Source organism: Leucoraja erinacea, unplaced genomic scaffold (genome assembly GCF_028641065.1).
Source record: "Leucoraja erinacea ecotype New England unplaced genomic scaffold, Leri_hhj_1 Leri_389S, whole genome shotgun sequence".
Lineage (NCBI taxonomy): Eukaryota > Metazoa > Chordata > Chondrichthyes > Rajiformes > Rajidae > Leucoraja > Leucoraja erinaceus.
The window spans coordinates 31,433-55,926 of NW_026576290.1; the positions used below are offsets into that span (position 1 = coordinate 31,433).

Sequence of the window (24,494 nt, forward strand, 5' to 3'; positions counted from 1 at the left end):
GCTATTGCGATAGATATCAGATTGTACATTTACACACTTCCAGCTTAAGGAAGCTTATAGATTTATAATATAGAACATGCCGAACAGTGCAGGGCAAGAACAGACCCTTCGGCCTAGAATGTCCATGCCAAACATGATAGCAAGACCATTATCTATATAATTAGAAGTCTCACCTTGACCACTTCCGTCTGCGCTGTATATTGAGTTTAGAAACAAACGCTACCATATATTGCTATTTTTCTATTGATTAAAAACTAAAGAGTTATGAGTGTTTAAAAAACCTTGTGATGCTCTCGCCTGTCAATCTGGGGGAGGGACTATAAAACCTCGGATGCCTGGACATGACTCACTCAGCAAGATTGCGAGGGAGATGCCGCGACTACCATTCTAAGCTGTGAATCAACTGAACTGTGAGTCTGCAAAGTATTTGCAATAAATGAGTTGTTAGCCCTTAATGAAAATGAAATGAGTTGTTTGGCCTGCCCTGTGCTTGAAACTGCAATGGCAGTGGAAGTAAAATGAAAATGCAGTCAGCTGTTTGGCTTGGCCTGCCCTGTCCTTGAAACTGCAATGGCAATCAAAGTTAAATGAAAATGCAATCAGCTGTTTGGCTTGGCCTGCCCTGCCCTTGAAACTGCAATGGCAGAGTAAGTGAAATGAAAATGCAATCAGCTGTTTGGCTTGGCCTGCCTGTCCTTGAAACTGCAATGGCAGTGGAAGTGAAATGAAAATGCAATCAGCTGTTTGGCTTGGCCTTAGACACTCTGGAGCCATGATCCTCTTATGATCTTTGCAACTTTTGCATAAGATGTCACCAAGCTTTACAAAAGCAGAAATCCTCCCTTTTGTCAAGCACCCAAAATGCCCAATATTACCATGTGTAGGATGCGAAACTGGGATAACTTAGGATTGATGGACGGGTGATTATTGTTCTGTGCTGACCATGAGCTGAAAGGTCTGCTTCCACACTGTATCTTTAAAGTAAATTAAACCTCTCACTCATTTAAACTGGAGCAAAAATAAGTCAAATTCACTAAATCTTTCATTAAAAGACAGGTCCGTCATTCCATGAGACCAGAGGTGAAGATGGAAAAGGAAGTACAGTGAAGCAACATAATATGTGGCAACGTGTAGAATTCACCTGCAGCTTCAGAAAGCAATAAAGATCTGAGGTTTAAATTCCTTTGGTTCTGAGAAGGGAAAGAGAGTGAAGTGAAGCGTTACAGTAGCACAATATGTGGCAACGTGTAGAATTCACCTGCAGCTTCAGAGAGCTCTTATAATGAGCACGTGGACCAGACACGGCATACAGCAGCAATGGTTACTCTTGGCCAGGCCGACCCTGCAACGCCGCCAGGACAACTGAGCTTCATGGTCAGGTCAATATCCCTGCGCTTACAACAACTGGGACTTGAAAATGGGGCCAAACTAGCGACTCTGGTTACTGTCTCAGTGTACTACTGCTATACACTTGTACTCTATCTGAGATGCTTATCTAACATGTATCTAAGTGCTTATGTATGGTGATACGTACTGAACTGTATACAAAAATGAAAAGGTCACCGCAAAGTCTAATTGGTTCTGAAACTGGGAGCAAAACACAAAGTGACTGAATGAAAGATATACATTCCAAACCCATGCCTTATACTACAACACAGCTGGCTGGAGGAGTCAACGACAATTTATATTGCAGATGAACTGAGGGAAAAACAATTATTACATGACAAGATTAAAATAACTGCAGAGATTAAGAGCAATGACAAACCATTATTTGTGAACTTTTATGGCTTTCTCTCACAAATACATGTTAACCTTTCACTTTCCTATCTATATTTTCTTCAACAAACTAAATAAGGATTTCTCTCACAAATACATATTAAGTTGTGTTTTTTCTTATTTCTATGTTCTACAACAAATTGTCAATGAACCTTTATGGATTTCTCTCACAAATACATGTTAAGTTTCTTTTTTTCCGCCGTATATTTTCTTCAACAAATTAACATGTCAATATACATTTGATATATTCCTTACCAGTCAATAATGTTGTTGTACGCAATAATGCTGTTCTTTAAATATGGCTGGGGATTGATGCTACTTCCAAACGCATATTTTAAATGTCCGTCACGTAAACGGTATGATCCTCTCCTGGATATCACTGCTATTAGGATGTCCTTCAGGTGATTCTGAGGGAAGTAGGATATTTTTTGCAATTAAAACAGAAAATGCTAGAAAACAGTAGTGACTGCAAATGGAGAATTTTTCACATTCACTTTTAACCATTCTAGTCCTTTAATAGAAACATAGAAAATAGGTGCAGGAGGATGCCATTCGACCCTTTGAGCCAGCACCGCCATTCATTGTGACCATGACTGATCGTCCCCAATGAATAACCTGTGCCTGCCTTCAAATAATTTCAGGAAATGGTCCAGTGATTTTGTTTTCTCAAATCCCTTTGAGGGGAGCTGGTGAAGTGGGACGGCAAATGCGAACGGGTGATCAATGGTCGGTGTGGACTAGATAGGTGAAGGGCCAGTTTCCATGTTGTACCTTTATTAAATGAATATGTTATTGAGTTTTCTTCACATTATTTACTTAGTATTTTGTTGTGTTGGTTGGGCTAGTATTATGTTGTGTTAGTTGGGCTAGTATTATGTTGTGTTAGTTGGGCTAGTCCTGTAATCTTCCCAAAGCCGTAGTTACATTAATTTAGTTTATTATCATTTGTACTGAGTTATGGTGAAATGCTTTTTTGTTGCCTGCTATCCAGCCAGTGAAAAGTAGTATGTTTTAAAGTGTGTATTTAGTGGGGTTTTTTGTGTTTTGTCTGGGGGGTGGTGTGGGTGGTGTAAGGGGGAAACCGCTTCGGTCGCCTCCTCCATGGAGAGGCGACTTTTTCCAGGTCGCCTCCCCCGTGGCCTACCATCAAGGATCGGCGAGGTCTTTCCCGGAGATGTGTCCGGGGCTTCAGCGGCAGGCGCAGCGTGGACTCGGCGTAGAGCGGGTGAGCCCTTGCTGGGGCTCGCCGGAGGGGAGCGCTCCATTTCACTGGCCCGGGGCAGCCGGCAGCCTGAAGTCTCAGCCTAAAGCCGCGGTCTGCAGAGTTCCAGCTGCTGCGGCGTCTACAGCCCGGGATCCCTCGTGGGGGACCCCGGGGAAGAAGAAGCCGCCATTGCCAGCCCGCGGATAACTTCTACCGCGGGCCCGGCATGGACTCACCATCACCCCTGGAGGGGAGCTTCGACCGCCGGCCCTGCAGTCTACAGTGCTTCTGGCTGCGGCGGGGTCTTTAAATCTCAACCGCTGGCCTGCGGCCTACACAATCTTGAAGCCGTGGTCTCCGGTGAGGAAAGACCGATCCTGGACTGGACTCTGGACTCTGGTCTTGTCCACGGGGGGGGGGGGGGGGGGGGGGGGGGAATGGAGGAGGACGGCCAAAATTTTTTTGTGCCGTCCACCACAGTGATGAATGCTGTGGTGGATGTTTATGTTACATGTTGTGTCCTGTTTATGCATTTTATTATTTTGTTAACCCATCTTTATGCTTTGTATGGAACTGATTTTTAAATTATGTAAAGCACTTTGGGGTCAATGAAAATGTGCTATATAAATGTACTTATTATTATTATTATTATTATTAAAAGACTATACATGATTACAATCAATTTTACATCGGCAACTAAAGATACAGAACTGAAACTTATAGGCTGCTAGTGTTCTCTCTGAGCTATGAATCCCTGTCTGCAACTTGCAGGGAAACAAGCTACGTATCTGAAAAGACAGGACCCAGAGTGGCAACATGCATCGTGGGCAGGTCTTAACAAACCTACCCACAAATCAGATCAAATAAAACTCTGATTTAGACTTGAGATACAGTGCGGAAACAAGTTCTTCGGCCCACTGAGTTATTGCCGACCAGCGTTTAACTCCTTACACTAGCACCATCCTACACACTAGGGACAATTCACAATTTTTTCCGAAGCCAATTAACCTACAAACCTGTATGTCTTTGGAATGTGGGAGGAAACCAGAGGACCTGGAGAAAACCCACACGGTCACGGGGATCACATACAAACTTCTACAGACAGCACCTGTAGTCAGTATTGAACCCAGGTATTTGACGCTATAAGACAGCAGCTCTACCACTGTGCTGCCTTAATATCTGATAACTAGCAAGACAGCGCTCTAGATTTTCTTGTTGTCAAGGACATGGAAATATTTTGATTTCCCTGACATTTAGAAGCATTCAAAAATAAATTGTACAACACATTTTTAAATATATACTAATTCCTTGATGTATGAAAGGTCACTACAAATTCTCACTGGCTCTTTGGGTCACAAGTCTTCAATATTCCATGTTATCTTTCGTTATATCAAATGGCATGTATAAAATATGCTGTACCAAAATGGTAACAAGCATTTCACTATGGATCACAGCACTCTTGGCATTCTCCCACTCCATTGTGTTGTCTGCTCTGTAAGTAACTGTGAATTATTACCCTGCATATTGTAGACACAGGACAGGCAGCATCTCTGGAGAGAAGGAATGGGCGACATTTCGGGTCAAGACCCTTCTCCAGACTGATGTCAGGGAAGTGAGTGAGACAGAGATAGTATTTAGTCGGAGATAGTAAGGCTGGTGGAAGAACTGGGAAGGGGAAGGGGATGGATCGAGAGGGACAGCAGGGGCTATTTGAAGTCAGAGAAGTCAATGTTCATACCGCTTGGGTGTAAGCTACCCACGCGAAATATGAGGCACTCTTCCTCCAATTTGTGCTGGGGCTCATTCTGGAGGAGGCCCAGGCCAAAAAGGTCACATTGGGAATGGGAGGGGGATTTAAAGTGTTGAGCAACCGGGAGATCAGGTCGGTTAAGGCGGACTGAGCGGAGGTGTTCAGCGAAACAATCGTGGAGCCTGAGCTTGGTCTCACCGATGTACAGACGTTAACACCAGGAACAGCTTTCCTACGCACCATGCATATTGTGTTCCCCTCATAATAGCTTCAAAAGCCCCAGCAATTCCAAAGAAGTCACTTGTACCAAAAAGTCACGGCAATAAACATGCTGGAAGTAATTAGCAAAAGTAAATTGGTGGACATTAGTTTTTAGAGATACAGCATGGAAACAAGCCCACTGTGTTCACACCAACCATCAATCACCCGTTCACACTAGTTCCATGTTATCAGACTTTCTCATCCACTCCCTACACACTGGAGGCTCTTTACAGAGGGCCAAGTAACCTACAAATCCACACGTCTTAGGGATGTGGGAGGAAACCAGAACACCCAGTGGAAAACCACAGGGTGAATGTGCAAACTGCACACAGATAGCATCTGAGGTCAGGATCAAAACCGGGTCTCTTGTGCTGAGGCCAGAGCTATTCACTACATCTTGCAGTATCATCAGTGCAAGCTTGCCTTAACAGCACTGAGAAATGAAAACGTTCTCATCCACAATCAGCACCTCATTCCTCACCAAATGCTGTTATCTTTAAGAGCTCTATCTATCTCTCCTTGAAAGCATCCAGCGAATTGGCCTCCATTGCCTTCTGGTCAGAGAATTGCACAGATTCACAAAGCTCTGGGTGAAAAGGTTTTTCCTCATCTCCGTTCTAAATGGCCTACCACTTATTCTTAACCTGTGGCCCATGGTTCTGGACTCCTCCAACATTGGAAACATGTTTCCTGCCTCTAGCGTGTCCAATCCCTTAATATTCTGAAGTCTGAAGAAGGGTTTCGGCCCGAAACGTTGCCTATTTCCTTCGCTCCATAGATGCTGCTGCACCCGCTGAGTTTCTCCAGCTTTTTTGTGTAACCCTTAATATTCTTCTATGTTTCAATAAGATTCCCCCTCATTCTTCTAAATTCCAGAGCATACACCCCAGCCGCTCCATCCTATCAACATATGACAGTCCCGCCATCCCGGGAATTAAGCTCGTGAACCTATGCTGCACTCCCTCAAAAGCAAGAATGTACTTCCTCAAATTTGGAGACCAAAACTGCACACATGTGAAGAGAAAACGATTAGTTAAAACAAATCTAGGTCCCTTGCAGTCAGAAACAGGTGAACTGATCATGGGGAACAAGGACATGGCAGACCAATTGAATAACTACTTTGGATCTGTCATCACTAAGGAAGACATAAATAATCTGCTGGGAATAACACAGGACCGGGGGTCAAATGAGATGGAGGAACAGTGAAATCCAGGTTAGTCAGGAAGTGGTGTTAGGTAAATTGAATGGATTAAAGGCCAATAAACCCCCAGGGCCAGATAGGCTGCATCCCAGAGTACTTAAGGAAGTAGCCCCAGAAATAGTGGATGCATTAGTCATAACTTTTCAAAACTCTTTAGATTCTGGAGTAGTTCCTGAGGATTGGAGGGTACCTAATGTAACCCCACTTTTTAAAAAGGGAGGGAGAGAGAAAACAGGGAATTACAGACCAGTTAGTCGTACATCAGTAGTGGGGAAACTGCTAGACTCAGTTATTAAAGATGGGATAGCAGCACATTTGGAAAGTGGTGAAATCATTGGACAAAGTCAGCATGGATTTATGAAAGGTGAATCATGTCTGACGAATCTTATAGAATTTTTCGAGGATGTAACTAGTCGAGTGGATAAGGGAGAACCAGTGGATGTGTTATATCTGGGCTTTCAGAAGGCTTTCGATAAGGTACCACATAAGAGATTAGTATACAAACTTAAAGCACACGGTATTGGGGGTTCAGTATTGATGTGGATAGAGAACTGGCTGGCAGACAGGAAGCAAAGAGTAGGAGTAAACGGGTCCTTTTCAGAATGGCAGGCAGTGACAAGTGGGGTACCGCGAGGATCAGTGCTGGGACCCCAGCTATTTACAATATATATTAATGGTTTGGACGAGGAATTGAATGCAACATCCCCAAGTTTGCGGATGACATGAAGCTGGGGGGCAGTGTTAGCTGTGAGGAGGATGCTAGGAGGCTGCAAGGTGACTTGGATAGGCTGGGTAAGTGGGCAAATGCATGGCAGATGCAGTATAATGTGGATAAATGTGAGGCTATCCACTTTGGTGGCAAAAACAGGAAAGTAGACTATTATCTGAATGGTGGCCGATTAGGAAAAGGGGAGATGCAACAAGACCTGGGTGTCATGGTACATCAGTCATTGAAACTAGGCATGCAGGTGCAGCAGCCAGTGAAGAATGCAAATGGTATGTTAGCATTCATAGCAAAAGGATTTGAGTACAAGATACAAGATACAAGATACATTTAATTGTCATTTGGACCCCTTGAGGTCCAAACGAAATGCCGTTTCTGCAGCCATACATTACAAACACATAGACCCAAGATACAACATAATTTACATAAACATCCATCACATCGCTGTGATGGAAGGCCTAATAAACTTATCTCTCCACTGCACTCTCCCCCCAGTATAGGAGCAGGGAGGTTCTACTGCTGTTATACAGGGTCTTGGTGAGAACACACCTGGAGTATTGCGTACAGTTTTGGTCTCCTAACCTGAGGAAAGACATTCTTGCCATAGAGGGAGTACAGAGAAGGTTTACCAGACTGATTCCTGAGACGGCAGGACTTTCATATGAAGAAAGACTGGATAGACTCGGCTTGTACTCGTTAGAATTTGGAAGATTGAGGGGGGTCTTATAGAAACTTACAAAATTCTTAAGGGGTTTGACAGGCTAGACGCAGGAAGATTTTTCCCGATGTTGGGGATGTCCAGAACAAGGGGGTCACAGTTTAAGGATAAGAGGGAAATCTTTTAGGACCGAGATGAGAAAAACATTTTTCACACAGGGAGTGGTGAATCTCTGGAATTTTCTGCCACAGAAGGTAGTTGAGGCCAGTTCATTGGCTATATTTAAGAGGGAGTTAGATGTTGCCCTTGTGGCTAAAGGTATCAGGGGGTATGGAGAGAAGGCAGGTACAGGATACCGAGTTGGATGATCAGCCATGATCATATTGAATGGCGGTGCATCTCGAATGGCCGAATGGCCTACTCCTGCACCTATTTTGTATGTTTCTATGTTTCTACAATACTCCAGGTGTGATCTCACTAGGGCCCTAGACAACTGCAGAAGGACATCTTTGCTCCTATACTCAACTCCCCATTTGAAAAGCCAACATGCCATTCGCTTTCTTCACTGCCTGCTGTACCTGCATGCTTACTGGGACCAAGATGGCTGCGCGCCAGGACGCTGCGGCTGTGAGCTCTCCTAGATTGAACTGTTTTTTCATCTTATCTCTGTTTGTTTGGTGGGAATTGTGCCAGGGTAGACCAAGCACGATTCACTTCACCCGAGAATCGCTAACTTTTATTGGAACGACGCAACAAGTGGGGGTTACGTGTACTTTCCAACATACACACGAGATTCCAGCAGAGATCAGCAGAGCACCGGGGTCCCCATGGATAACCTCCCCCAACAGTTACCGCAGGAGACGGAGAGACCGCAAACGGAAGCGAGGGCGTAGAGCCGACGTGCTAACTCGGCTAAAGAGGAATCCGCACAGACCACCACTCCCTCCCCAGCCTCTTTGTCTCCAACGCCAGGTCTCATAACAACAAGATGGATGAACTAAGACTGTTTATCATCACAATCAGCTATCCAGGATAGTTGTGTTCTGATAATCAGTGATACCTGGCTCCATCCTGAAATACCTGATGTTGCTATCGAGCTAGCGGGCCGGGCTACTCACCGCAGCGACAGAACCGAAGCCTCAGGTAAACAAAGCTGGGGGGGGGGGTTGTTTTTATGAACAATAACTGGACTACGGATGCTACTGTTACTGAGAGACATTGCTCACCAGACCTAGAAATAATGGTAGTTAAATGTAGACCCTACCATCTCCCAAGAGAGTTTTCTGTGATTTTTATTACAGCCGTGTACTTAGCTCCGGAGGCTAAAGCTAATGTAACACTGGGCTACCTGCTAAATGCGATCAACAAACAACAGAACTCACATCCTGATGGGGTTTTTATCGTGGCTGGTGACTTTAATCACACCAACTTAAAGAAAGTACTGCCACGGTTTGTGCAACATGTTAAATGCCCAACTCGAGGGGAAAACACATTAGAGTGTGTTTATTCTAACATTCCTAAAGGTTACAGAGCCTTACCCCTCCCACCCCCCCCCTTGGACAGTCAAACCACCAGTCATTGTTGTTAATCCCAGCCTACATCCCCATCAGTAGAAAGCAGAAACCCACTACCAGGATCATGCAAACTTGGACAGAGGATGCAACCTTACAACTGCAGGGCTGCTTTCAGAGCACAGACTGGAGTCTATGTTATAATCAGGACCTAGACGAGTACGCTGCAGCAGTACTCTTCTACACCAGATGTTGTGTGGAATGTGTCACCATCAACAAGTGCATCCGTGTCTTTCCGAACAGGAAACCATGGATGACTACGGAGGTCCAGCGTCTTCTGAAGGAGCGAGACTTGGCCCACAAATCTGGCAACAAAGAACTGTACAGCACTGCCAGACACAAGCGGGGCATTAAATCAGCTAAAATCTCCTACAAGGAGAAGATTGAGGACCATTTCACCTCCAGGGATACAGTACGCATGTGGCAGGGAATACACCACCTAACAAACCTCAGGGGCAGCAGGGACCCACCGACAGCTGCAAATACATCGTTGGCAGAGGAGCTCAACCACTTTTTTGCCCGTTTCGAGAGACGTCCAAATGAAAGAACCTCTCTCCAACTGGACCCTGCTGACCAGCCACTTACCCTCCAGTTAGAGGAGGTAAAGCGGGCCCTGAGAACTGTTAATGCTATGTAAGGCTGCTGGCCCGGATGAGATCCCAGGCAGGGTGCTCCGGGACTGTGCTCACCAGCTCGCTGGGGTTTTCACAGACATTTTTAACCTTTCCCTAGCACACTCCTCCGTGCCAGCGTGCCTGAAAACCACCACTATCATCCCGGTGCCCAAGCAGACAATCATCAACTCCCTCAATGACTACAGGCCCGTTGCTCTTACATCTGTAGTCTTCAAGTGCTTTGAAAGGCTGGTCCTAGGTCACCTTAAATTATCTCTCCCACCCTCACTCGACCCACACCAGTATGCATATAGGGCTAATAGATCTACAGAGGATGCCATAAACACTGTCCTCCATGCTGCACTACAACACCTAGAGGAGAAGGGGTCATATGTCAGGATGCTTTTTGTTGATTACAGCTCAGCTTTTAATACAATCATACCCAGCAAGCTGATCACAAAAATGCTAGACCTTGGCCTCAGCAGTCAACTGTGTCGGTGGATATTGGACTTTCTCAGTGAACGCCCACAGACGGTGAGACTTGGACCTTACACCTCGACATCCCTGACCCTCAGCACAGGAGCACCGCAGGGCTGTGTGCTCAGTCCGCTCTTCTACGCCCTATACACACATGACCGCTTGCCCCATCACCCCGCAAATAGGATTATAAAATTTACGGACGATACAACCATGGTGGGGCCCATCTCAAATGGGAATGAGGTCGCCTATAGAGAGGAGGTGCACAGACTTTCTGAGTGGTGTGCTCACAACAATCTCTCTCTGAACACTAAAAAGACAAAGGAAATCATCACTGATTTCAGGCAACATAGAGCGGAGCTCAGGCCACTGGAGATAGGAGGCGAGGAGGTGGAGAGGGTGCCTAGTTTTAAATTTCTGGGGATCTACATCAGTGAGGATCTTAAATGGTCTGTGAACTCTGCTGTAGTTGTAAAAAAAGGCGGAACAGAGACTTTACTTCCTCAGAACACTGAGGAAGGCACATCTGTCTGCTAAACTGCTGGAGTCTTTCTACCGCTGTTCGGTAGAAAGCATACTGACTTACTGCATAACTGCCTGGTTTGGGAACTGTTCAGCAGCTGACAGAGCAGCTCTCCAGAGGGGGATAAAAACTGCCCAGGGTATCATTGGACTGACTCCCCCTGCCCCATCTGGAGGACATTTTCCACTCCAGATGCCGCAGCAGGACCTGTAATATCGTGAAAGACATTACACATCCTTGTCACCACCTTTTCACACTGCTGCCCTCAGGAAAAAGGTACAGGTCGCTAAAGTCACGCACTGCCAGACTCAAGAACAGCTTTTACCCATCAGCAATCTTGGAACTGAACTCTGTCTCGGGAGTGGGTTATGGGGAAGGAGGGGGGGTGGGAGAGAGTGTTAATTTATGTAAATGTGAATCCATGGGTGGGTTTGGGGAGGGAGGGAGTATAAAAGGTATGAGTATGTGAATGTTTGAAGTTATTTTAAATGGAGAGACACAGTAATCTCGTTGTATGTGATACATGCAATGACAATAAAGCATTCTGATTCTGATTATGATCTTACTTTAATTGACTGATGAACAAGGACCCCCAGATACCATTATATTTCCCCTTTTCCCCAACTTGACACCATTTAATTAGTAATCTGCCTTCCTGCTTTATCCACCAAAGTGGATAACCTCACATTTATCCACATTAAACTGCATCTGCCACGCATCTGCCCACTGCCCAGTCCTTCTGGGGTAGGACTGACCTGTAGAAAAGGGACGGGTTACTCCTTAACTGGAGGGGGATCGATGCTCTAGCAGGCAGGTTTGCGAGGGCTACACGAGTGGATTAAACTAAATAGTGTGGGGGAGGGATTGAGAAATTGGGAGTATAAAGACTTAAAGTGAAGTGAGTATGGGAAAAGTTACAAAAGACTCCAGAATTAATGGGAATGAAATTTCGAGAAGGGATAAGAGGAAGGTCAGGGCCAATAGTGACCAGACTGAGAGGGGAGGTGAATACCGAAGTCAAAGTGTTGTATATGAATGCGCAAAGTATAAGAAATAGTGGACAAGAATGAGGCTCCGTTTGAAATTGACAAGTACGTTGTTGTGGGAATTGTGGACATTGCTGCAAGGCCAGGGCTGGGAACTGAACATTCAAGGGTACACGTCCTATTGAAAAGACAGGCAGGTGGGCAGAGGACGTGGGGTAGCTTTGTTGGCGAGGAATGAAATTCAGTCCCTTGCAAGGAGGGGTGACATTGAAACAGGAGATGTGAAGTCAGCATGGCTAGAAATAAGGAATTGTAAGGGTAAAAATACCATCCTTGGAGTTATCTACAGGCCCCCAACCAATAGCCTGGAATTCGGGTGCAAGTTGAATCAAGAGTTAAAATTGGCATGTTATAAAGGGAATGCTACGTTTGTTATGAGATTTCAAGATGCAGATAGACTGGGAAAGTCAGGTTGGTACTGGAGCCCAAGAAAGGGAGTTTGTGGAGTGCCTCTGTGATGGATTGTTAGAGTAGCTTGTATTGGCACCTTCCAGGGAGAAGGCAATTCTGGATTTAATGGTGTGTAATGAACCGGATTTTATAAGGGAACTCGAGGTAAAGGAGCCATTAGAAGGTAGTGACTGTAATATGATAAGTTTCAATCTAGAATTTGAGATGGTGAAGGGTAAATTGGAGGTGTCAAGTGGTACAACTGAACAAAGCAGACTGTGGAACTATAAGGCAGGAGCTGGCCAAAGTTGACCGGAAAGATACCCTAGCAGGGATGACAGTGGAACAACAATGGCAAGTATTTCTGGGAATAATACAGATGGTGCAGGATTCCAAAGAGGAAGAAAGATTCCAAGGGGAGCAAGGGGCGACCATGGCTGACAAGGGAAGTCAGGGACAGTATAAAAATAAACTTAGCAAAGATGAGCAGGAAGCCAGAGGATTGGGAAACTTTTAAAGAGCAACAGAAGATAACTAAAAAGGCAATACGGGGAGAAAAGATGAGGTACTAAGGTAAGCTAGCCTAGAATATAAAGGAGGGTAGTAAAAGCTTCTTTAGGTATGTGAAGAGGAAAAAATTAGTTAAGACCAAAGTTGGACCCTTGAAGACTGAAAAGGGTGACTATATCATGGGGAACAAGGAAATGGCAGATGAGTTGAACAGGTACTTTGGATCCGTCTTCACTAAGGACACACACAATCTTCCTGATGTACTAGAGGCCAGAGGATCCGTGAAAATGGAGGAACTGAAGGAATTTCACATTAGACAGGAAATGGTGCTGGTTAGACTGATGGGACTAACGTCAGATAAATCCCAAGGGCCTGATGGTCTGCATCCCAGGGTACTTAAGGAAGTGGCTCTAGAAATCGTGGACGCATTGGTGATCATTTTCCAATGTTCTATAGATTCAGGATCAGTTCCTGTGGATTGGAGGGTAGCTAATGTTATCCCACTTTTTAAGAAAGGCGGGAGAGAGAAAACAGAGAATTATAGACCAGTTAGCTGAACTAAACTACCTGAAACACTAACAGAATCAACTATTACGCTTATTCCAAAAAAAGATAAAGATTTAGAAGATCCGGGCTCGTACAGAGCTATATCACTTTTAAATACAGATCAGAAAATTTTAGCAAAGATTTTAGCAAGTAGATTAAGCAAATATATTAGTAAACTGATAAACCCTGATCAAACGGGGTTTATACCTAAAAGATACTCATTTAATAATCTGAGACGCCTGTTTAATATAATGTACTCGCATAAAGTAGAGGAAGAAGATATATCAATTATTTCTTTGGATGCAGAGAAAGCATTTGATCAGGTAGAGTGGCAATACTTATATAAAGTACTACAAAAATTTAACATGGGAGAGAATTTTATAACATGGGTAAAATTATTATATGATAAACCGATGGCAAGAATTTTAACTAATAACATGTTATCTCAAAAATTCCAACTATCAAGGGGTAATAGGCAGGGATGTGCACTATCACCCCTGCTATTTGCCCTTATGATAGAACCCCTGGCTGAAAGTATAAGAATTCATCCGAATATTCAGGGCTATAATACCAGGGACTCAAAGAATAAAATCTCATTATATGCAGACGATATACTTTTATATATTACAAAGTCACAAACGAGCATACCAAATTGATTAAACTTAATAGAGGAATTTGGGTCTTTTTCTGGATATAGAATAAACTGGAACAAAAGCGAAATCATGACATTAAAACCTCAAGAACCTACACACTTACTGAAGTTCCCCTTTAAAATCGCAACAGAAAAATTTAAATATTTGGGTATTCAGATTACTAGAAAATATAAAGCATTATTCAATGCTAATTTCATACCTTTATTAAATAAACTTAATACACGGATTAAATTTTGGAAAACACTTCCCTTATCATTATTAGGTAGAATAAATGCAATAAAAATGATCTTCTTACCACAATTACTATACCTATTTCAGTCTATACCGGTATATATACCAAAATATTTTTTTAAAAAATTAGACTCTAACATTACAAATTATATTTGGGACTATAAATCACATAGAATCACAAAAAAACACTTATGTAAACCAAAAGAGGTCGGGGGACTTTCACTTCCGAATTTTATGTATTATTACTGGGCAGTGCATATTAAGAATATGATTTATTGGTTGGATAGTTCTACACAACAGACAGAATGGATAAAAATGGAGAAGGAGGATTGTCATCCTTGTAATATAGGAACGATCCTCTTTTCCCCCAAAAAACTGAATAACACAATATATAAGAAGAACCCAATTATATATGGTACAATAAGAATTTGGAAACAAATAAAATTATCTTTAAATTAAGAAATCTATCACTGTTAATGCCAATTGCGAATAACCCTTTATTTAAACCATCTCTTATTGATAAGACATATAACCAATGGGAAAGTCTCGGAATTAGAAGGATCAGGGATATGTACGAAACAGGAAACCTACTATCATTCCAACAACTACAATTAAAATTTAAATTGAAAAACAACCAATATTTTAAATATCTTCAGATTTGCGACTTTGTGAAAAAATATATACAAGGATATCAAAAAGTAATCCTGACTTATTGGAAGAAGCAATGAATATTGAAGCTGACTCACAAAAATTAATATCCTATTTATATAATAGTATTCTAAATATAGACCTACCATCGACAGAGGTACTTAGAGAAGAGTGGGAACGGGAATTAATGATAAAAATTACGAAGGTTAAATGGGAAAAATACCTGATATATATTCACAAATGTTCAATTAATGTAAGACATAATCTAATACAATTTAAAATTGTACATAGATTATATTATTCAAAAACAAGATTGAACAAATTTTATCCAAATATATCCGCCACTTGTGATAAATGTCTAGCCCAAAAGGCAACTATAACACACTCCTTAGGTTTCCTGCATAAAACTTTATAGATTTTGGAATGATATTTTTGAAATACTTACAAAATTATTCAAGACAAGAATGGAACCTAATACTGAAATGATTATATTTGGTGTAATGGAAGATGGGAATAAATTGAACACATCTCAAAATCTATTCCTTAATTATGGTTTAATAATAGCAAAAAAATTAATACTTAAATTTTGGAAGGGTACATCAATACCAACGCTTAAAATGTGGATTGCAAGTATGTTGGACACCGCTCATTTTGAGGAAATGCGATTCCTCCTAATGGATAAATCAGACCAATTCATAACGAGTTGGTCTCCATTCGTCGTTTTTTTGGAATCATATGGTGCAACACAATTGTAAAAAATAACTGTTTCAGGACTGGACGAGGGTTGGTCAAGACTATAAATAATGATCTCCTTTTCTTTTCACTATTTTCTCTCTCAACTTTCTTCATTTACTCGTTTTCTTTCTTCACACACTATATATTTCACATTTTTCTATCCTTTACTATCTAACCTCTTTTTCTTATTCTCATCTTTTTTCAATGTAACAAAAAAAAAAAAGAAGTTGTACATAAAATGTATTATGAAAATATATATTAGGCACTTTGGTGCCATATGACTGTGCTTACTTCTAATAAAATAAAATATAAAAAAAAAAAAGAAGGTAGTGACTGTAATATGATAAGTTTCAATCTAGAATTTGAGATGGTGAAGGGTAAATTGGAGGTGTCAGTGGTACAACTGAACAAAGCAGACTGTGGAACTATAAGGCAGGAGCTGGCCAAAGTTGACCGGAAAGATACCCTAGCAGGGATGACAGTGGAACAACAATGGCAAGTATTTCTGGGAATAATACAGATGGTGCAGGATTCCAAAGAGGAAGAAAGATTCCAAGGGGAGCAAGGGGCGACCATGGCTGACAAGGGAAGTCAGGGACAGTATAAAAATAAACTTAGCAAAGATGAGCAGGAAGCCAGAGGATTGGGAAACTTTTAAAGAGCAACAGAAGATAACTAAAAAGGCAATACGGGGAGAAAAGATGAGGTACTAAGGTAAGCTAGCCTAGAATATAAAGGAGGGTAGTAAAAGCTTCTTTAGGTATGTGAAGAGGAAAAAATTAGTTAAGACCAAAGTTGGACCCTTGAAGACTGAAAAGGGTGACTATATCATGGGGAACAAGGAAATGGCAGATGAGTTGAACAGGTACTTTGGATCCGTCTTCACTAAGGACACACACAATCTTCCTGATGTACTAGAGGCCAGAGGATCCGTGAAAATGGAGGAACTGAAGGAATTTCACATTAGACAGGAAATGGTGCTGGTTAGACTGATGGGACTAACGTCAGATAAATCCCAAGGGCCTGATGGTCTGCATCCCAGGGTACTTAAGGAAGTGGCTCTAGAAATCGTGGACGCATTGGTGATCATTTTCCAATGTTCTATAGATTCAGGATCAGTTCCTGTGGATTGGAGGGTAGCTAATGTTATCCCACTTTTTAAGAAAGGCGGGAGAGAGAAAACAGAGAATTATAGACCAGTTAGCCTGACATCGGTGGTGGGAAAGATGCTGGAGTCAATTATAAAAGATGAAATAGTGGCACATTTGGATAGCAGTAACAGGATCGGTCCGAGTCAGCATGGATTTATGAAGGGGAAATCATGCTTGACTAATCTTTTTGAATTTTTTGAGGATGTAACTAGGAAAATGGGCAAAGGAGAGCAGTACATGTAGTGTACCTGAACTTTAAGAAAGCATTTGATAAGGTCTCACATAGGCGATTAGTGGGCAAAATTAGAGCACGTGGTATTGGGGGTAGGGTGCTGACATGGATAGAAATTCGGTTGGCAGACAGGAAACAAAGAGTAAGGATTAACGGGTCCCTTTCAGAATGGCAGGCAGTGACTAGTGGGGTACCGCAAGGCTTGGGGCCACAGCTATTTAAAATATACATTAATGATTTAGATGAAGGGATTAAAAGTAACATTACCAAATTTGCACATGACACAAAGCTGGATGGCAGTGTGAACTGTGAAGAGGATGCTATGAGGATGCAGGGTGATTCGGACTGGTTGGATGAGTGGGCAGATGCATGGCAGATGCAGTTTAATGTGGATAAATGTGAGGTTATCCAATTTGGTGGCAAAAACACGAAGAAAGATTATTATCTAAATGGAGTCAATTTGGGTAAAAGGGGAAGTACAACGGGATCTGGGATTCTTGTTCATCAGTCAATGAAAGTAAGGATACAGATGAAGAAGGAGATTGGCATGTTGGCCTTCATAACAAGAGGAGTTGAGGATACGAGCAAAGAGGACCTTCTGCAGTTGTATAGGGCCCTAGTGAGACCCTATGCGTTGGTACTGAGTGCAGTGTTGGTTTACAATGTTAATTCCCGAGATGGCGGGACTGTCATATGCTGTATGAATGGAGCGGCTGGGCTTGTATACTCTGGAGTTTTGAAGGATGAGAGAGGCTCTTATTGAAAATATAAGATTAATAAGGGTTTGGACATGCTAGAGGCGGGAAACATATTCGTGATTTTGGGGGAGTCCAGAACTAGGGGCCACAGTTTAAGAATAATGGGTAAGCCACTTAGAACGGAGATGAGGAAACATTTTTTCTCACAGAGAGTTGTTAGTCTGGACTTCTCTGCCCGAGGTCGGTTTTCTGGATGCTTGCAAGAGAGAGCTAGATAGAGCTCTTAAAGATTACAGAGTTTGGGGAAATGGGAAGAAGGCAGATTGAATGGTGATGCTTGCTCGACGGGCCGAATGGTCTACTACTGCATGTATTGTCTGTTGTCTATTATCACCCATTCCTTACCTCCAGAGATGCTGCCTGTCTCGCTGAGTTATTCCAGCTTTTTGTGGCTATCTTCAGTTTAAACCAGCACTTGCAGTTCCTTCCTACACTCTTTGTTAAACGAAAAAGATCCTTTCGACAAGGTCCCACAGAAACATGATATTGGGTGTTCAGTATTGATGTGGATAGAGAACTGGCTGGCAGACAGGAAGCAATGAGTAGGAGTAAACGGGTCTTTTTCAGAATGCCAGGCAGTGACTAGTGGGGTACCGAAAGGCTCAATGCTGGGATGTTGGCATTCATTGCAAAAGGATTTGAGTATAGGAGCAGGGAGGTTCTACTGCAGTTGTACAGGGCCTTGGTGAGACCACACCGGGAGTATTGTGTACAGTTTTGGTCTCCTAATCTGAGGAAAGACATTATTGCCATAGAGGGAGTGCAGAGAAGGTTCACCAGATTGATTCCTGGGATGGCAGGACTATCATATCAAGAAAGACTGGATAGACTCGGCTTGTACTTGCTAGAATTTAGAAGATTGAGGGGGGATCTTATAGAAACTTACAAAATTCTTAAGGGGTTGGACAGGCTAGATGCAGGAAGATTTTTCCCGATGTTGGGGAAGTCCAGAACAAGGGGTCACAGTTTAAGGATAAGGGGGAAGTCTTTTAGGACTGAGATGAGAAAATCATTTTTTACACAGAGAGTGGTGAATCTCTGGAATTCTCTGCCACAGCAGGTGGTTGAGGCCAGTTCATTGGATATATTTAAGAGGGAGTTAGATGTGGCCCTTGTGGCTAAAGGGATTAGGGGGTATGGAGAGAAGGCAGGTACAGAACACTGAGTTGGATGTTCACCCATGATCATATTGAATGGCGGTGCAGGCTCGAGGGGCCGAAAGGCCTACTCCTGCACCTATTTTCTATGTTTCTATGGTTCTATTCTCAAAATATTATTCACCTCAAATGTCTTTTTTTCACCTCCATTGCTGCAGAGAATACAATCCCAGTTGTCAAATCTTTCTTCAAAGTAAAAACCAATTCCAGCCCTGCCAATATCTTCATAAATTGCCCCTGGATCTTCTCCAGAGCAATTGCACCCTTTCTACAATGTGTCATAGTCTTACAGCATAGAAATAGACCCTTCATCCCAACTTGTCCATGCGGATCAAGATGCCCCATCTAAACTAGTCCCATTTATCCGTATTTGGCCCATATCCCTTTAAACCTTTCCTGTCCATGTACCATAACTACCTGACAGTGACAGTGTGACTGCACTGTTAAACCCTACTGTATGTTGTCATTAACCAGGTGGTTTTAAAATACATATTGGATTCACTGCGGAGCGAGCGATGCTTTACCTGGATCGCCGTTTGATGCTCCGGAGTGTTGGGCCTGCTGCTTCAACATCATGGAGCTGTGGTTTGCAGAGCTCCCAGCCGCGGGCTGCGCTGATTTCAACATCGCGGAGCCCTGGGATCCATTTGCCGAGGGCCGCCAGCGTGCCTCTCTGCCCAGTTCAGCCTGTGGACTTCTGGAGCCGCGGTCTCCGGTAGGATGTGGCCGATTCGGAAGTCCATGCCACTGAGGGTGTTCTTCCGTTCCGACGTCAGAGTTCCATCATCCCAGCGAGAGGGTTTGAACATCGGGACGCCCGTAGCGGCGACTGCGGGGGGCTCGGGAGGCCCCGACTCACAAAATGCAGTCCACTTGAGTGAAGAAAAAATAAATCTGTATAATAAATAGATGGGAAATATTTCTTAAAGAATTGTTCCTTATTGACAATTATATTGCAAAATCTCAATCAAATCTGCTTCCAAAAACCATTTACAAAACAAGAATGCTTTTTAAACGTTAATTTGATACAAATACATCTATAGATGCTCCTGAACACATCATCAGTGATGTAACCTAGGGTCATTGGGTGTTTCGGGTCTTTCAACATCAAACACCCTCACCCAGGCGACCCAGCCGTGGTTGATCAGACCACGACTTGTGTTCTGGTGGCATTCGCTCCTCCCCATGGACCTCCTCTCCTGATCCAGAGCCATCTCGAGGCCGTTCTCCGCTGCCTCTGTGACGTTCTTGATGGCCCTTCTCTTCGGCACTCCGTTGATGTCCAGTGCACTCAAGGTTTTGTAGAGCGATTGCCCTGCAAAACCTCTGCAGCCAACCTCGATGGGCATACACCTTGCCTTCCAGCCCTGCTTGCGGCAGTCTATGACCAGTTCTTCATACTTGGCCATCTTCCTCTCATGGGCCTCCTCCAGACGGTCCTCCCACGGCATTGTCAGTTCTAACAAGACAATGTTTTTGGTCGCCTCTGAGACCAGGAGGATATCTGGCCTCAGGGTGGTCGTGGCAATGTGCCATGGGAAATTCAGCTGTTTCACCAGGTCTACGGAAAGCTGCCAGTCCTGCGCAGTTGCCAGGATTCCTGACTGATTCCTGGCTGCTGTGGTTCTTGGCAGCTGCACTCCGGCCTTCACAAAGGTGATCATCTGGGTTGTGGGGCGTTCTCGTCTGCAGCTGCTGATTTCCATGCTGATAGCTTCTGCAATGGGTTTGAGAACCTGGTCGTGACATCATGTGTACCGGCCCTGCCCAAGAGCCTTTGGGCAACAGCTCAGGATGTGTTCCAACGTCCCCTTGCCCGAGTCAAATCTGAATCAAATCTGCTTCCAAAACCATTTTCAAAACAAGAATGCTTTTTAAACGTTAAAACAAATAGTAAATACCCAACAAAAAAGTTTCATCAAATCAATTGATTCATCTAATCAATTAAACTCATCTAAATTCAATTACTAGATCTACACATCTATCCATTTCTTAAGAAAATGCAAATATTTTTAAATAGCCAAAGAATCCAAATAACAAATAACAAACTGATCCCATTTACACAAGAATTCACAATACAACATTTTTAAAATCTCACTTTGTCATGAATTTAAATGCCAAATGGAAGGAATTTAATGTTTAATTCCAATAAATTCCAGAAACATCCACTCTCAAGATAATTAAATCAGTATTTTTTGCACAATATATCTGACTGTAGTGGATATTTAGTATGAAAATATTGATCATGGGTAGACAATAACACAAAATATAGATGATTTAGATGTCCTTATGACATGATTGTGCTAAACAATAATGAATTTGATCATCTTGAGAGTGGATGTTTCTGGATTGTTATTGAATGGAATGTGGCGCTGCCATGATTTAAGCCCGATATCAGCAGGCAAGACAAGGCCGATTCATATCGGGGTTTAAATAAAGGACATTTATTGTCACGTACAACAATTGGTGTAGTGAAATTTGCATTGCCATAGCGGCACACAAATAAAATAAACACAACATTATAGAATTTAACATTAAACATAAATAACATCCCCCCACAGCAGGATCAACTTTTCCCACTGTGAGGGAAGGCACCAAAGTTCAGTCCAATTCCTCGATGCTCACCCATGGTCGGGGCCTATTGAGGCCTCCGCAGTCGCCACCACGGCGGCCCGATGTTTCAGGCCCTCTTGCTGGATGATGGAACTCCGGCGTCGGAAGAATGCTCTCAGCGGCTTGGAGTTCCGAAACAGCCGCTTGCTACCAGAAGTCCACAAGCCGCGCTGGATGGAGTTCCGACACTGCCGATCTTGGTGAGAGATCTCAGGCTCCACGGTGTTTAAAGTCAGCGCCGCCCGCGGCTGGAAGGTCCGCAACCACAGCGCCACGATGTTAAAGTCGGCACTCCGGAGCTCCTTACAGCAACTCGAGTAAGGCAAACCCCGCTCCGCGGTGGTACCTCAGTGCTGAAGTTGCAGCTCGAAGCTCTGTCCGGTCCCGGCAGGAAAGGCCGCGCCAATTCGAATGGTAGGGCGCAAGGAGGGGGCGAAGATGCTGCTCGGATGAAGGACGACACACCTCACCCAGGTAGGGACTGGGAAAAATGGTTTCCCCCTTCAAAACAAGGCCTCCAGAACATAACTTTTTAACAAACTAAAATTTGTTTAAAAGAGTGAAGAACTAACAGCTGCAGGCAAGCATGCCACCACCACTCAACATTTTCAACAACAGCAGATTAAGCCACAACAAAAAGCAGCCTATGAAGCCTATATGTAAATCCGGCTCTGGAGAGGGTGTGTGTCAGTGTGTGAGGGTGTGTGTGAGGGTCCGTGAGAGTGTGTGTCAGTGTGTGAGGGTGTGTGAGAGTGTGTGTCAGTGTGTGAGGGTGTGTGTGAGGGTGGGTGAGAGTGTGTGTCAGTGTGTGAGGGTGTGTGTGAGGGTGTGTGAGAGTGTGTGTCATTAGTGATGGTTCTTCCCCTTTCCCCTTTCTGAATCAGTTACCCTGACCACACACCCGCCAGTTATTGAGGGAGCGCAGTGTAGGTACACCAGGTTGAATCCCGGGGTGGTGGGACTGACGTACGATGAAAGAATGTGTCGACTGGGCATGTATTCACCAGAATTTTGAAGGATGAGAGGGAATCTTACATCTAAAATCCTTAAAGGATTGGACAGGGTAGATGCAGGAAACATGTTCCCGATGCTGAGGATTCCAGAACCAGGGGCCACAGTTTAAGAATAAGGGGTTGGCCATGTAGGTCTGAGTTGAGGAGCAACTTTTCCATCCAGAGAGTTGTGTTTCTATGGAATTCTCTGCCACAGAAGACAGTGGAGGCCAATTCATTGGATGTTTTCAAGAGGTAGATTTAGCTCTTAGGGCTAGCGGAATCAAAGGATATGGGGAGAAAGCAGGAATGGCGTACTGATTCTGGATGATCATCCATAATCAAATGAATGGTGGTGCTGGCTCGAAGGGCCAAATGGCCTACTCATACATCTATTTTCTATGTTCTAGTGTGTGAATGGGCGATTGCTGGTCGGCACGGAAAATGCTTCTCAAAGGCCAGCAGACAACATACAAGAGAGAAGAAGGGTTTCGGCCCGAAACGTTGCCTATTTCCTTCGCTCCATAGATGCTGCTGCACCCGCTGAGTTTCTCCAGCTTTTCTGTGTAACATACAAGAGAGATATACTGTGGGTACCACACCGTATCGATCCTGAAGCTTATTCTCTTGTCACTGGCATCTCTGAAGCCATACTCTCAAGATTACACCATTCTCGGAGCTCATTAAGGCATTTGTTCCTGTCTTGAGGGCGAAGGAAAGAGCGAGAGCGGGACACGGACGGGGAAAGGGGATAAAGCTCTCTCTCTCTCTCTCTCTCTCTCTCTCTCTCTTTCTCTTCCCCCCCCCTCCGGCCCCTACATCCCTCTCCCAATCTCTAGAGGCTGAGGGGAGGGGAGGGGGGGAGGGAGAGAGAGAGAGGGTGTAGAGAGAGGGGGGAGAGAGAGCAAGGGAGAGAGAATGGGAGAGACCGAGAGGGGGGAGAGAGAGATGGGGTGAGAGAAGGGGGGAGACAGAGAGGGGGAAGAGAGAGAGAGAGAGGAGAGAAGACCGAGAGGGAGAAAGAGAGAGGGAGAGGGGGAGACAGACAGATTGGATTATGCAATGGATCATCAAGCTGTCTTCATTTTCCATTCAGTGTGTGCATATTTGCAAAAGAAAGATGATTATTTTAACCGCTATTTCCCCTCCCTCCCCCTTCCTGCTTTTGGAGGGAGAAGAGAGGGACGAGCGATGGGGGGAGAGGGGAGAGAGAGAGAGGGAGGGTAGAGAGGGAGGGGGAGATAGAGGGGGAAGAGAGAGGGGCGGGAGAGAGATGGGGGGGAGAGAGAGGGGGAGAGAGAGAGGGGGGTAAGAGAGAGAGGGGAGAGCCTATGATACAGTCCTGTGGCCCAGAACTTAGGCCAAAACCCAAAAACTTAGGGTCTGTGGTTGAATTTTCAGGAAATTAGGGGACTAGAGCCTTTTACACAGGCCTGTTGCATCTCTCTCTCTCTCTCTCTCTCTCTCTCTCTAAATCTCTCTCGGACAGGTTGGGTGAGTGAGCATATGCATGGTAGATGCAATTTAATGTGGATATCAAAAAGACATGTAATATATTTGTGCCTGGAATTAAATGTATTAGTGCTGCTTTTTGTGCCCAAAATCAGCGATTAGATGATAAAATGCATCAATAAAAACAAAATAAAGCATGATTGTGTTAAATCTCTCTCTTTCTTCTTTTTACCCTTCTCTACCTCTTTCTTTCCACCATCTCTGATTCACTCCTCTCTCTATATTATGGCCCCGCGCTCCAAATCTACACTTTATATAACGCTGCTCTCCTTCCCCTCTCTCTCTCCCCTCTCTCTCCCCTCTCTCTCTCTCTCCCCTCTCTATCCCTCTTCATCTCTCTCCCCTCCTCTATCTTCCCCACTCTCTCCCCCCTACAGCAATCTCTCCCCTAACGATATTCTACAATATCTGCACTGAGGTAAAAGAATAGCCAAACAAACAACTTGCTAAAATTCTCTGAATTATCGGCAGTATTTGAGTTACGATTAAAGAATGGGTCGACAAGTCCATAGATCCAATTTGAGGAAGAACATTCTTGCTATTGAGGGAGTGTAGCATAGG

General features: G+C 43.8%; 1 protein-coding gene across 1 annotated transcript; it reads right to left on the bottom strand.

The window, feature by feature from the left end:
- Window positions 1–1,984: 1,984 nt before the first annotated feature.
- Window positions 1,985–20,615, bottom strand: LOC129693685 (uncharacterized). The gene is made up of 2 exons (XM_055630467.1): window positions 19,341–20,615; window positions 1,985–2,183 (listed from the first exon to the last, which is right to left on the bottom strand). The coding sequence occupies exon 1, from the start codon at window positions 20,520–20,522 to the stop codon at window positions 19,878–19,880; it is 645 nt and encodes a 214-aa protein (XP_055486442.1). The 5' UTR covers window positions 20,523–20,615; the 3' UTR covers window positions 1,985–2,183; window positions 19,341–19,877.
- Between the last annotated feature and the right edge of the window lie 3,879 nt (window positions 20,616–24,494).

Excerpts from the sequence above, each read along its gene's own strand:
- LOC129693685 (XM_055630467.1), bottom strand. The coding sequence starts at position 20,522 with ATGGAAATCAGCAGCTGCAGACGAGAACGCCCCACAACCCAGATGATC.